Raw genomic sequence first — 13,060 nt, 5'->3', positions numbered from 1 at the left:
GGATCTTGTCAAATGTCTTACTGAAATTCATGTAGACAACATCCACTGCACTACCTTCACCAATCCTCCTTGCTACTTCCTCAAAAAATTCTATTAAGTTAGTAAGACACGTTCTTCCCCTAACAAAACCATGCTGACTGTCCCTGATCAATCTGTGCCTTTCTAAGTGATAGTTTATCCTGTTCCTCAGAATTTTTTCCAATAATTTGCCCACCACCGAAGTCAGACTGACTGGCCTATAATTTTCTGGCCAATCCCTTGCACCCTTTTTAAATAATGGTACAATGTTCGCAGACCTCCAATCCTCTGGGACCTCGCCTATATCTAGTGAAGATTGGAAAATGATCCTCAGAGCATTCGCTATTTCCTCCCTTGCTTCCTTCAACAGCCTGGGATATGGTCCTGGTGATTTATCTACCTTCAAGGATGTCAGTCCCTCCAGTAATTCCTCTCTCATTATGTTTATTGTATCTAACATTTCACACTCCTCCTCTTTAACTAGAATGTCTGCACCATCCCTTTCCTTAGTGAAGACAGAGACAAAGTACCCATTGAAAAACTTGCCCGTATCTTTTGCATCAACCCACAAGTTACTATGTACATCTCTGATAGGCCCTACCTTTTCCTTAGTTATTCTCTTGCTCTTAATGTACCGGTAAAACATCTTAGGATTTTCTTTGATTTTACCTGCCATTATTTTTTTGTATCCTCTCTTTGCTTTCCTAATTTCCATTTTTACTCCACCCCTGTACTTTCTATACTGCTCTAGGCTTTCTACAGTGTTAAGTCCTTTGTGACTATCATAAGCTTTCTTTTTCTGCTTTATCTTGGCTTGTATGCTTCTGGATAACCAGGGGGCTCCCCAAAGTCTGTCCACCATCAACAGGACACAAGTCAGGAGTGTGATGGAATCCTCTCCACTTTCCTGAATGAGTGCAGTTCCAACAACACTCAAGAAGACTGACGCCATCCAGGACGCAACAGCCCACTTGATTGGCACCTCATCCACCACTTTCAACATCCACTCCCTCCGTCACTGACGCACAGTGGCAGCAGTGTGTACATCTACAAGATGCATTACAGCAACTCACCAAGGCTCCTTCGACAGCACTTTCCAAATCCACAACCTATATTATCTAGAAGGACAAGGGCAGCAAGTACACGGGAACACCACCATCTGCAGGCTCCCTTCCAAGCCATACACCATCCTAACTTGGAAATATATCACCGTTCCTTCACTGTCGCTGGGTCAAAATCCTGGCACTCCCTCCCTAACAGCACAGCGGGTGTACTTACAACACATGGATTGCAATGGTTCAAGAAGGCAGCTCACCACCACCTTCTGAAGGACAATTAGGGATGGGCAATAAATGCTGACCTGTGGATGAATTTTAAAAAAAGTCCTCAGGGAAGAAAATCTGTTGTCGTTACCTGGTCTGGCCTACATGTGACTCCAGACCCACAGTAATGTGGTTGACTCTTATCTCTGAAATGGCCTAACAAGCCACTAAGTTGTATCAAATCCCTACTGAAAAGTTTAATAAGAATAAACCTGAATGGACCACCTGGCATCAACCTAGGCACTGAGAAGTACAAAGGCACACCCAGTCCTGTAAATCCAACAAAGTCCTCCTTACTAAAATCTGAGGACATGTGCCAAAATTAGGAGAGCTGTCCCACAGACTAGTCAAGTAACAGCCTGACAATAGTCATATTCACCAAATCATACCTTACAGCCAATGTCCCAGACTCCTCTGTTACCATCTCTGGGTATGTCTTGACCCACCAGCACAGCAAAGAAACCTGCTGCTGATTGACACCTCCCTCAGCTGATGAATCAGTACTCCTCCATGTTGAATCCAACTTCAAAGAAGCATTGAGGGTGGCAAGGGCACAGAATGTATTCTGGGTGGAGGACTTCAATATCTATCATCAAGAGTGGCTCGGTAGTACTGCTACCTAACTGATCTGGCCGAGTTCTGAAGAACATATCTGCCTATGGCAGGTGGTGAGAGAACCAACAAGTGGAAAAAACCTATTTGACCTAGCCATCATAAATCTATCTTTCACAGATGCATCTGTCCATAACAGTAATGTTGGATTTGCCACCATACAGTCCTGAAACATTTGCAAACAATTTCAGCCAGAAGTGCCAAATGGGTGATCCAGCTTGGCCACCTCCTGAGCTCCCCAGCATCACAGATGCCAGTCTCCAACCCATTTGATTCACTCCACATAATAGCAAGAAACAGCTGAAGGTGCTGAATACGGCAAAGATGCTGAACCCTGGCAACTTCCTGGCTGTAGTATTGAAATACTCCAGAACTCGCTGCGCCACGAGCCAAGCTGTACTGGCATCTTCCTGACAAAATGGAAAATTGCCCTGGTATGTCCTGTCCACAAAAAATATGACATATCCAATTCAGCAAATTACTGCCCCATCAGTCTACTCTGATGGAAGGAGTCACTGATAGTGCTATTGAGGGACACTTATTTAGCAATAACATGCTCACCAACACTCAATTTGGGTTCTATTAGGGCCACTCGGCTCCAGACCTCATTACAGCTTTGGTACAAACGTGGAGAAAAGGGCTGCATTCCAGACGTGAGACGGGAGTAACTCCCCTTGACATCAAGGCAGCATTTGACCAAGTATGGCATCAAGGAGATCTAGCAAAATTGAAGTCAATGGGAATCAGGGAGAAAAATCTCCACCAGTTGAGTCATAACCAGCAAAAAGGAAGATGGCTGTGGTTGTTGGAGACCAATCATCTCAGCCCCAGATCATCACTTCAGGAGTTCCTCAGGGTAGTGTCCTAGGCCCAACCATCTTCAGCTGCTTCATCAATGACCTTCCTTCTATCATACGGTCAGAGGTCAGGATGCTCGCTGATCATTGTACCTTTGTGACTCCTCAAATACTGAAGAGGTCCGTGCCTATACGCAGTAAGATCTGGGCAACTTTAAAGCTTAGTCTGACACGTGCCAATTAACATTTGTGTCACATGTGTGCCAGGCAATGACTATCACCAAAAAGAGAGATGGTCATCTCCCTTGATATCCCATGGCATTACTATTGCTGAATCCCCCATTATCAACATCCTGGGGTTAACATTGACCAGAAACTTAACTAAACCAGCCACATAAATACTGTGGCTACAAGAGCAGGTTAGTGGTTGAGAATTCTGTGGAATGTAACTCACCTCCTTACTCCCCAAAGCCAATCCACCATCTACAAGGTACAAATCAGGAGTATAATGGAATACTCTCCACTTGCCTGGACGAGTACAGCTCCAACAACACCCAATAAATTCAACACCATCCAGGACAAAGCAGCCTGCTTGATCAGCATCCTTTCACCACCTTAAATATTCCCTCCCTCTACTACCAGTGAACAGTAGCAGCAGTGTGTACCATCTACAAGATGCACTGCAGCAACTCATCAAGGCTCCTTCGACAGCACCTTCCAAACCAGCAACCTCCACCACCTGGAAGAACAAGGACAGCAGACTCATGTGAACACTGCCACCCGCAAGTTCCCCTCCGAGCCACACACCATCCTGACTTGGAACCATAGCCCATTCCTTCACTGTCATTGGATCAAAACTGGAACTGGAACTCCCTTTCTAACAGCACTGTGGGTGTACTTACACTACATGAACTGCAGCAGTTCAAAAAGGCGGCTCACCAATACTTTGCAGAGCCAAGGGGAGCATTCAGCCCAGATTGCCAGCTCATTTCCCCACCTCCCACCACCCCACCTAACCACTCCCTTTCCCAATGAGATTCTGTTGACCAGATCTGTCTAGAAGCAGCTCCATTTTCCAATGCACTGTGTCAGCTAGTTGCAGCGGAGTGCCCATCTGGCTCATCTGCGGCTCACCGGTAAATAGTTCAGGCCTTGCATGAACCTCGCAGTCCCACCACTGATATCGTGCCTATTTTGGACTGATTAGAAAGTCTCCCCGAATTGGTGTATTGGTAGTCCTTTGATTTAGTGGGAGTGTTTTTGGTTAATATTTAAGGTGTAACATTAAGAGTTTAGAAATTCTTGTGGCCTGAGAGATCTTGGTAGTTGCATTTTGTTGATGCTGGGCCGGGGTGAGGATGGGGGGTGGAGACAGGATTTGGAATGCACCCGAAGCCAGCAAAGTCCTGCTGCTTATCAGCCCCATAAAACAACCATACCTATTATGGTCAGGAATATGGGGAAAGCTACATTTGGCTGTAAAAAATTTACAGCCTTGAAACTAATATCAACTCTTTGGTTTAGCAAACTGGCTAACGCCAGTCTTTATATTTTTGTTCATCTTCAAAAAAGAATTGAGTTCTTTATGGACAAGGTTGACATTCTTTCTCAGGACTTGATTTGATACCAAACCTCATCATGTCTTCCATTGAAACCACTACTATGGAGATCCTCGGAGCAGCCACTGATGTTGTAGCAAGATCTGTAGCACTTTGATTGTGGCACTGATCTTCCTCCAGATTACCAGGGCCATCAGATACTTCCAGGCACTTGCTGATAATTTTCAGAGTCTTGCGAAGAGACAAATTTGTAATGGCGTTGGCAAGAGGGCACTTGCCTCCATGTTGCAGGTTTGGGGAAGATCTTGCTCCAGGTAATAATTCCCTGGAATTGGGATGCTCCGCTGTCATGCTGTATCTTTGGGAGAATCAGACTACCTTCTTTCCTGGGCACTTGGAGCAGTCTCACATATATATTTGACTTTCTTCCTGACTAGAGGAATCTTGTAATATGTTTGTCAAGCTCTTGGAACTGCTACTATGGGATGCAAAAGTACAGCGTCCAGAGCATGTAGCGGAGATGGTAGAGCACATTCCTCTTTAAGATTTAAAAAATGTTTCCACCCAGATAGCTCCAGGCTATGTAATAGAATGCCTTTCTTTCCAAACATTAGCCAACTGCAAAAGGAAAATACTGCGGCTGCTGGAAATCTCAGATAAAAACAGTAAATACTGGCAAAACTCAGCAGGCCAGGCAGCGTCTGTGAAGAGAGAAACAGAGTTAACACTTCAGGTCAATAAACTTTCATCAGAACTGGGAAAAGTTTGAAACATCATAGGTTTTAAGCACTTGAAAGGGTTCCGGGAGGGGTGGGGGGGTGCAGGGAGTGATGGTGGTCGTGGTGGTGCTGGTGAGGTGCGGGGAGGTGGAAGAATAAAAGGGAAAGTCTATGATAGGGTGAAAGACAAAGGGGATTAAATAACAAAAGAGTTGGTGGTGCAGGGCCAAAGGGTGTGAAAATGGGCCGATATGCTGAAGTGCCCCAACCAATATTTTTTAACTTTAAAGTTAAAAGAAAGCCCAACGCAGCCAGTTCTCTGTTGTGCAGGGATGCCTGTGGCTGCAGCTGGAACCAGGTAGGCAGGGAGGGTGCCTAAAAAGGCAGGATGGAGTGTTGGTCTGCCGCTGGGAGGCCACCTCCAGGCAGCTGCCTTGTTCCCTGACGCCGTGAGAATCTGGAGGTCAATGGGAAAATTCCAGTTCGCCTTCTACAATAGGCCCTTAATTAGCTGAATCAGTTACCCATCCCTTGCAGGAGGTTGGCACTGTCCCCCACTCACTCACCCCAATCCTGCCTCTGGGAAAATGGCTCAGGGCCAGAATGGAATCCTGCACCCCCCCGCTTCTGTACCTGCCCTCAATGGGGCCTAAAAATTGTACCCTTAATATCTCCTGTCATCCACCCCATCACAAACCTTCACTTTTGATCTTTTCCCACCCTCCCCCTTTTCACTTGCTTAAAACCTATTAAACTTCTCATTTTTCCCAGTTCTGATGAAAGGTCATTGACCTGAAAAGTGAAACATTGAGCTGGATCTTTGTTTTGGGGTCATGTCACCGATGCAGAGATCAAATCTGGGTCTTGACATGATACCAAGTTGGAAATAGTCACTTGACATAATTTTCAAAGGAATGGCTAATTAATTGCTAGTGGACATGCTCACTATCCAATTGCGGATGGAGGACGGGCTCCAGAACTGGAGAGCTAGTAGGACACCCTCTGGCATTGAAGGAGCTGCCGATGCAGATAAGGGAGAGAGAGGGAACCTCGAAATCGAGCCGTCCCCCTCTTATTGAGGCCACCTCTCAGCACGTTTAACAAACTTCTAAAAAAGTGGCAACAGCTACAGAGCCACCATTGTAGAGGGAAAATCCTGCAACAGGGCATCCGGCCTTCACAGCTGTGGCCATGTAGATATGGTGGGAGCTTCAGATTAATCCTGCCCTCGGTCCACCACTGGGAGACCACTCCCCCAGGCTTTTGCCAGGCTCTGGATACTGCAGGAGGACCACAGGCCAACTGGAATTTTTAATTCGGCCTCTGATCATTGGCTTTAATAGACCTTTTAGTTATGTTAACAAGCTACACGCAGTTTGCAGATAGATAACTGTTATCACTCTGCCCTCCCGTCTCCTGTCCTGCCTCCTTAAAAATGCCCTGGAGGCTGGAAAACAGGCATGTAAGTCACACCAGGAAACTCCATCATAATTCCACCAGAAGAGGTGTGGTTCTTGTGTTAGGTCATCAGAATACCCATTATGGTAATGTCCCAGTTGTTTGTAGACAATGATGAGCAGAGTTGGCTCATTGATGCATCCAATCTGCCCTGCTTCCTTCCCACCATTGTCCATCCCCCATCCCTCTCTGAAGCCTGTGGCTTTTTGAGCCTGTGCAAATTCATTTCTTTGTTTTAAACACTGCACTTTTACAAAACTCATTCCCAATTCACTCCACAAAGAAATAAATTAATCAAGTATTTGAAAATATGACACTGATGATTATCAACTCCAAGAGCAACACTTGTAGAGCCATTCTGTTACTTCTCCCTGCAGAATACAGAGTTCAGATGGAGGTCATGTTTGCTCTCTTTTAAACTTGCAGCTAATACTCCACCTCCCACAGCAACAGAGCAACAAGATCAAATGTATGATTAAATAAGTGAAAGTGCTGACCACAATGTTCCACCTTTTTGTTCAACCACCAAAATGTTCTGGAAGCACTCACTTTACCAATCTTAAAACCTGCCCAGCAACTTTGGAACATGCCCATTTCCAGTTTTAACAATGGAAAATGCTTCAGATTTAACTACATTGAAAACCTGGTGAATCACAGCTCTTGGATAGGATCTTTCAAAATGAAGTTCCTTTATAGAAAGTTATAATGAGCATGATGTGTGTGGTGTCACTCAGATGCCATAATTATGTGTATGTTTTTGATCATTCATGAACATGTACTTACAGCTAATATAACATGAGATGCCAATAACAAAAAATAATCTTCTTTCTAATACAGTACTACACAGTAATTTAAAAAAGGAACCAATGAGACTTTTCTTACCTTAGGTATCCTCCTGGACCGCCGTGAAGACAGCAGCTCACTGGTGGTGCTCATGCTGTCATCATTGAAGCTGGTGGGGGAAGAGGGCACACTAAGGTGGGACAGAAGCAACACATCATCATGGCTGTGTCTTTTGGACAGTCGTGGTAGTCTAAGGGTCTTCCTGTCTATGGTACTACTCAGACGTAATGACAGACTGCTGGGTTTCGGAGGCAGCTTTGGAAGATAAGTCATTGACCAGGTTAAAGTTAAGTAGTGCAGTGTGAATAAAGTGTATAACAGCTATGTATCATTTCATGATCTATCTAGCTTTTGAACCAGATGCTCTTGAAACACTCAGTACTTTCTGCTTCAACCTTCTGACCACATTTTGCATGGACAACAAAAATGCACCCCCCCCCGCCCCGTGCATACTTTTAAGCTAATTAATTGCAGACTTGAAAATGAGTGCACATTCTAATCTAAACTAAGTAAATTCAAATTGGTTTGGATATAGACATTAAATAGCCAAGGTGAAGTAGTGGAGAAGAAAACCGAAGCTAGTGAAGAATGAGCCTGAACTTAACATTGAGCTTCTTGAGGGATAAATAATGCACTTGACATCTGCTGTAATGAGTGTAGACCTGTGGATTATTCCTTTCTGCCTGATCTGCTCTAAGTTATTTCTATAATTTGCCTATTAACGGTGTCAGTCCCATCACAGAGCAGAATAAGATTTTGTGACTTCCTTGGCATTTGTTCACCTTGAGCTTATTTAGTTACTGTACAAAACAAATGCAGATGCGCAGGACATTACTGAAACCTGCTGGTGGGTCCTGTATCTCGGGGATCAATATCCACATTCTTAGTTGTAATAGTGTACTCATTTGATGTGCATCCAATTTACTTGGCAAATGTGATGCATACACATGGGCTTTGCCTCAGAATATGTGTTATGAGAATTGAGTTCCAGCAGCAATGAATGTACTGCTGGTCTACTATAAAAAATTCTTTCTATGATTTATAGTTTTGTTTTTCTTTTTTGCCTTTTGTAGTACATTTTTTCACATTTTCCACTTTCCATCCAGGCTTCATTGCACAAGGAAATAAATTGTCCACAAGGAAAGTTAAGAAGTAACCCCTTATGGAGTAAGCCTACACTTCCTTATCAATGTCTGTCAAAAACGGTGGATCGCAATACTCAGTACTTGGGGATGCCTTCCTCAGTCACTTGTGAACTGCCCCACCTACAAAAAAGATAACGGGCAGGATTTTACGGCCGTAAAATACAGCGAGACATTCTAAACTTCATTGGCTTCAGCGGGAACGTAAAATCCCACTGCTGTAAAATTTCGCCCAACATGTTTGTTCTAAGCTTACTCTCTAAGAAACTAACACGTAAGTCAGTTCACTTACTGGGTAAGAAATTAGTTATGGTAAGAGATTAGAGTGACTTGAGCTGTTACGAACAGCAACAGGTGTGTAATGGAAGTACCAGATACCAATAATTTTTCAGTCTACAACTATATTTTCAAAATACATAAAATTATAGGAATAACCGTAACGGGTATTTATTCAAGAGCTGCACAGTTTCAACTCTTCCAGTTCAATGTAGTTCAAAAGATTCCAGTCATATCACAAAGACTAGGCACTCTGATTAAAACGGCTTATTTTTTGTTGTAAACCCATTTTCAATTGTACTAATCAAACAGCACCAAGTGACCATTCAAATATATCAAGGGATTATTTTTAAAGCAAAAATGTTTCTGAAAAATTATGTTTTAAAAAGCTGCCTGATTATGCTAGTTCATGGCAGGTTTTGTAATATACAAATGAATTAAGTGGAAACTTGATTAAAATACAATGTAGGAAAAGTAGCAAAATTTTGAGTGCAGAATCACAGACTCACACAGTGCAGAAGAGGCCCTTTGGCCCATCAAGTCTGCACCGACATGTGAGAAACACCTGACCTACCTACCTAATCCCATTTACCAGCACTTGGCCCATAGCGTTGAATGTTATGACATGCCAAGTGCTCATCCAGGTACATTTTAAAGGATGTGAGGCAACCCGCCTCCACCACCCTCCCAGGCAGCGCATTCCAGACTGTCACCACCCTCTGGGTAAAAAAGTTTTTCCTCACAACACCCCTAAACCTCCTGTCCCTCACCTTGAACTTGTGTCCCCTCGTGACTGACCCTTCAACTAAGGGGAACAGCTGCTCCCTATCCATCCTGTCCATGCCCCTCATAATCTTGTATACCTCGATCAGGTCGCCCCTCAGTCTTCTCTGCTCCAACGAAAACAACCCAAGTCTATCCAACCTCTCTTCATAACTTAAATGTTTCATCCCAGCCAACATCCTGGTGAATCTCTTCCGCACACCCTCCAGTGCAATCACATTCTTCCAATAATGTGGCGACCAGAACTGCACACAGTACTCCAGCTGTGGCCTCACCAAGGTTCTATACAACTCCAACATGTTCTCCCTACTTTTGTAATCTATGCCTCGATTGATAAAGGCAAGTGTCCCGTATGCCTTTTTCACCACCCCACTAACATTCCCCTGCGGCTTCAGAGATTTATGCGCACACGCCAAGGTCCCTTTGTTCCTCAGAACTTCCTACTGTCATGCCGTTCATTGAATACTTCCTTGTAAAATTACTCCTTCCAAAGCGTATCACCTCACACTTTTCAGGGTTAAATTCCATCTGCCACTTATCTGCCCATTTGACCATCCTGTCTATATCTTCCTGTAGCCCAAGACACTCAACCTCACTGTTAACCACCCGGCCAATCTTTCCGCAAACTTACTAATCCTCCCCCCCACATAGTCATCTATGTCGTTTATATAAATGACTAATAATAGGGGACCCAGCACAGATCCCTGTGGTACGCCACTGGACACTGGCTTCCAGTCACTAAAGCATCCTTCTGTCATCACCCTCTGTCTCCTGCAAATTGTGCCTACTAGGACACACTATTTTGCATTTGTTTTATGTCAGTTTTTAGGTTCTGACGTAGACACGAGTTATACAGGAAATTTAGGGATTAAGTTTCTGTTGACAACACCGATGCAGAAAAACTAGATGTAAATTTCTGCACAATTTCTTGATAAGTATGATGGTGGAAATTCTGGACATTATCTTTGATTCAGATATGATTACTATCATACTGTGCTGTGGAGGGTTTTGAATTGATAATCTAGAACTAGGACTCACAGTTTAAAAAGAAGGGGTCGCTCATTTAAAACAGAGATGAGGAGAAATTCTTTTTCTCAGAGAGTTGTGAGTCTTTGGAACTCTCTTCCTCAAAAGGCGGTGGAAGCAGAGTCTTTGAATATTTTTAAGACAGAGGTGGATAGATTCCTGATAAACAAGGGGATGATAGGTTTTGCAGAGGGTAGGTGGGAATGTGGAGCTGAGGTTACAAGCAGATGAGCCATAATCTTATTGGATGGTGGAGAAAGCTTAAGGGGGCGAGTGGCCTACTCCTGCTCCTGATTTGTATATTCGTATGTCACTGCTTGGGCAATAAACTCTACCAGTTTATTGCCCGCATGATATAGAACCCATCAATTTTTATTTCCATTCCTGCCCCCCTTGGTCCTCAAAAAAATCCAAAAAAGCTTATGTACCCATTTTCTGATCACCCAAAACATTCCTTTTAAGGTCCGCTGGTTGGGCCGCTCAATGCTTGGTACCTATGAGCAGACAGTGCGTGCCTCGCCATTCACACTTCAAATTACTGCAGGGTCCTAAAACTTGCATAAGACCTAACACAGTCAATGTCTTTGCATTTTCTTGTCAAGCATATAAATAAACAAATTATTCCAAAACAGGATTGTTGGAGCACTGGACTTTTAAAGATTGGTGACATGATTCTGTGTTTTGATATAAATTTAGTAGTGTAGCATGAGTTTTCACACAGATTTTAATAAAATGACTAACATTCTTTTTGAGAGCTCTGATCACTGTGCACAATTTACTGTAAAAAGGTTTGTGATTTTACTAGAAATACAGACCGGAGGAAATTTTCGTAAACTATTTCAGAAATTTTCAATGTCACTCCACACAGTCACAACAGTGCTTCCCCATTTGTGGCCATTTGGGAATAAGGTTGCCTATCTTTTGTGCAAATACTTTCGAAAACTCTCCCCAGCACAGTATGATAGTAATCACAAAAACAAATGCAAAATAGTGTCCCAGTAGAGGAAATATATCAAGCTGGTATCTTCCGTAATTATACCTCACTCCCATAATTCTAAGCCTCTGCTGCTCCTCTGCCATTAATATGCAGAACAGTGGTACACCCAATGGGAAGGTTTCTCCAGCTGAGGTCTGAAAAATTTCAGGCTCACTGAGACTGACAACTCTTTGGTTACGTACAATACAGGAAATATATATTTTCTTATGTTTCTTTTTAGATAGCTCCAGGAATCTCAGTTCACTAATATCAGGTAACCTTCGACCTTGCTGCACCCGAAATGCTTGGCCATAAATCTACAACAGCACATTACTAGTGTAAAGCCAAGAAATGGGCTCACCTTTTGCATTGAGAATAGGGCTACAAATGAATGCGAGGAGTTTTGGACCTAACTCAGGAGCTGCAAATAATGAGGACGTTTGCACATAACAGTTAATTGTAAAACTGGCATCTATTGGTTATGTGCAAATTTCCTTGGAAATAAAGTATGAAACTCCACTCTTATGCTGGAGTTCCACCAACACTAACCAGGAAATTTCAGGCTAAATTTTTATATGATTGCTGGGCAAGATCTGATCTTATATTGGAAACTGCTGTTACAAATATTATCTTACACTCAGTGGCATCTTGTGGTGATAGTTTCTTGATCCATAAAATTTTTTTTAGAACATTCAAATTTATTCCATAAATTATTTGGAAGAGTACTGTGATTGTTCTATTCAAAACATTCTGCATGACTACGTAATAATTTTAAGCTAAGCATAATGAAATCATTGAAATTGTTAAAAGAATTTCTCTGGCATGTCCCTACTTGATTCAAACCAGGTTAGCTTGGCTAGTGCAGCTGTGAGAGTTCCTTTAGAGGACCAAACTTGATATATTATACACATTATCAGTGTTCACAGAGCGCGCTTCTCTGCAAGGTATGGAAACCACACCATTACCCACTAGCTGGTCTGTGTAACCCTGCTATTATTCATATTAACTAACCTCTCAGAAGACTGTAATGGTATTTCTGGATTGATAGCAAGAAAAATATAGGTTTTTTTATGTATTTTACACATTCCCTGAATTAGAGTAGAATGTGGTGATAAGTCATACCTTCCTGACGGTGCAACTGATTTACTTTTCTTGCCAGAGAAAACTTGCAAGTATGACCTTTACACAGGTGGAACCAATTTCATGCTGAGACTGTGGCACAGTTTATACATGTATTGTGCTCTGTATTGCCACAAATTTACAGAAAATCATTTTTGAGACATTGATACAGACACGTCTATATTTTGAAAGCTGCCAATACGCAAATGGATGCTTTGCATTATTACATATTTGTGGATGCATACAAGGGAAGGCCAGCAAATCTGATAATGATATTCTCAAGCTAAAGATTTTATCGTATCACTTCAACTAGAATAAAGATGTTGCTACTATTATTATTACTTAATACTCATTTAAAACATGAATAAAATTACTAATTGGTTCACAGAACAACAACATGAATTTATACA

At 42.7% G+C, this 13,060-nt stretch overlaps 1 protein-coding gene across 7 annotated transcripts in view; it reads right to left on the bottom strand.

Annotated features, from left to right (window-relative positions):
• dennd2b (DENN domain containing 2B) overlaps positions 1–13,060 on the bottom strand; it is a 546,808-nt gene that overhangs the window by 135,647 nt on the left and 398,101 nt on the right. For all 7 annotated transcript variants that reach the window (XM_078549206.1, XM_078549209.1, XM_078549205.1 and 4 more), the window contains exon 6: positions 7,368–7,583. In XM_078549206.1, coding sequence (XP_078405332.1) covers positions 7,368–7,583 — 216 coding nt within the window. The remainder of the gene's footprint in view (positions 1–7,367; positions 7,584–13,060) is intronic.

The sequence above is a fragment of the Cetorhinus maximus genome, chromosome 9, assembly GCF_964194155.1.
Source record: "Cetorhinus maximus chromosome 9, sCetMax3.hap1.1, whole genome shotgun sequence".
NCBI classification, from domain to species: Eukaryota; Metazoa; Chordata; class Chondrichthyes; order Lamniformes; family Cetorhinidae; genus Cetorhinus; species Cetorhinus maximus.
Note: the sequence above shows the minus strand (reverse complement) of the source record. Positions and strands in the feature narration are given on the sequence as shown.